The sequence below is a fragment of the Lutra lutra genome, chromosome 5 (genome assembly GCF_902655055.1).
Source record: "Lutra lutra chromosome 5, mLutLut1.2, whole genome shotgun sequence".
Taxonomy (NCBI): Eukaryota; Metazoa; Chordata; class Mammalia; order Carnivora; family Mustelidae; genus Lutra; species Lutra lutra.
This window is the reverse complement of record NC_062282.1, coordinates 127,441,426-127,443,458: the sequence shown is the minus strand read 5'-3', so window position 1 is coordinate 127,443,458 and position 2,033 is coordinate 127,441,426. Positions and strand designations below refer to the sequence as shown.

Genomic DNA, 2,033 nt, shown 5'->3' with positions numbered 1-2,033 from the left:
ATTCCTTAACACATATGTGCATATATGATTTAATATAGTACTAGTTTTATTTAACACTGAATAAATATAAATTAGATTACCTGTGTACCAACCAGGAATATGCCCATTTTCACATAATCTTTTGCCTATTAAAAAAAAATGTAGCCTATTTTCCATAAACCTGATCCTACAATAGAAAAAAAATATATTGAGAATAACAAAATACCATTTCAAGTCCTGTCTATAACAGTAAATTTAAGCATGCAAGGTACACAATGCAGTACCTAAGAATAAACTAGTAATCTGCTTTATGTTAAAAAAAAAAAAAAGGAAATAGCATTCTAAGATACAGCTGCATAGACTATATGATGAATATTCAACATATGAAAAACTGACAAATTTATCTTTACTCCATCATTAAGCGTTTTTGTGACAAGCTGGGTATTCATCCCATTAGGGGTCTTTTTTGTGTGCATTCATTTAATCTAATGCTTGCTCATGCCCTTTCCTGACATCCTACAAGACTAGTCTTTTCTTTTCCAATTCTGATTACCCATATTGTTAGAAACTCATACTAAGAAAATTCTTTTCAATGATAGGAAGACAAAACCTTGGTCAAAACTTTCATTCTACTACCTAAAGATCTAATAGCTTTTCCTTCAGCCCACCTTAAAAAAATGTTTTTTCAGTGCCGCTCGCTGTTAATTGACCATGTCTTCTCACAAGACTTTCAGAATCAAGCGATTCCTGGCCAAGAAACAAAAGCAGAATCGTCCCATTCCCCAGTGGTTTCGGATGAAAACTGGTAATAAAATCAGGTACAACTCCAAGAGGAGGCACTGGAGGAGAACCAAGCTGGGTCTCTAAGGCGTCCCACATCACGCGATGTCACACCTAATGGGCACCACGTATTTAATTAAGCTACTTGAAGATCATGTGTTCTATTCCATCACCCTGTAAACACCTTTCTGCCTGGCCAATAGATACCACTTATCAGCGAAAGATTTTTTCTGTTACTATAGCTCTGCACCAGTCGGTTGGTTTGGTAATAAATGTGAGGCGTTTGAGCTGTAAAAAAAAAAAAAAAAAAAAAAAAAAAGTTTTTTCAGAAATGAATGTTTTTCATTAACAAAAATATAGTAACTATTTTTGCTCAGCAGAATTCCATCTCTCTTTATACTTTCTGATTATCCCTAATTCAGGAAAAGAGAATTCCTTATTTTATAGCAGAGCCCACCATGTCAAATTACGTATTATCGAAGTAAATTATTCTTTTTTTTTTTTTAAAGATTTTATTTATTTATTTGACAGACAGAGATCACAAGTAGGCAGAGAAGCAGGCAGAGAGAGAGGAGGAAGCAGGCTCTCCGCCGAGCAGAGAGCCCGATGCGGGGCTCGATCCCAGGACCCTGGGATCATGACCTGAGCCGAAAGCAGAGGCTTTAACCCACTGAGCCACCCAGGCGCCCCAAAAAGTAAATTATTCTTTTCATACATCATTTACTGGTGTATACAAGACAAAAGATTTGACTGGGGGATTTCATTCAGTTTTAGATCACTCAGTAAAATGACATTCACCTAATAATAACTCATTGAAATCAATGTCCAAAATGGATTCCTGGTGTTAAGGTGGAAAACAACACTGTAATAGGATTAAACTCTGATCTCTAGAATCCCTAGTACACCACACTCATTGTGAAACTTAATTGGAGATTTTTCTGTAAACTGCTGAAATTTGGCAAACCTATGCACTAGAAGATTTCACAGGTCCTTTCCAAATATTTGACAAGAAAGAATATTCTCCACGTTAAAAAAAAAAAAACGCATGTGAAAAGTACATCATCAATGTAACAACAGAATTGTGGCTCCTTCATTTATTATGTATTCAGTGCCTTGTTTATGTATTTCACTGCCCCTGGGCTCATGACCAAACATCAATACCTGTTAACACATTTTCAATATTTATAAGCTAAAAGCTTAGATCCAAGTATTATCAATAATGGTCCGGCTACTCCATTCATTCTCATCAGCATCTCAATTATACTGCCTACCAA

At 35.6% G+C, this 2,033-nt stretch overlaps 1 protein-coding gene across 1 annotated transcript; it reads left to right on the top strand.

Annotated features, from left to right (window-relative positions):
* The first annotated feature begins 652 nt into the window (after positions 1 to 652).
* LOC125100368 (60S ribosomal protein L39-like) lies at positions 653 to 1,054 on the top strand. Its single transcript, XM_047730536.1, has one exon. It carries the CDS (start codon positions 691 to 693, stop codon positions 844 to 846), a length of 156 nt encoding a protein of 51 aa, XP_047586492.1. The 5' UTR covers positions 653 to 690; the 3' UTR covers positions 847 to 1,054.
* Positions 1,055 to 2,033: the final 979 nt, after the last annotated feature.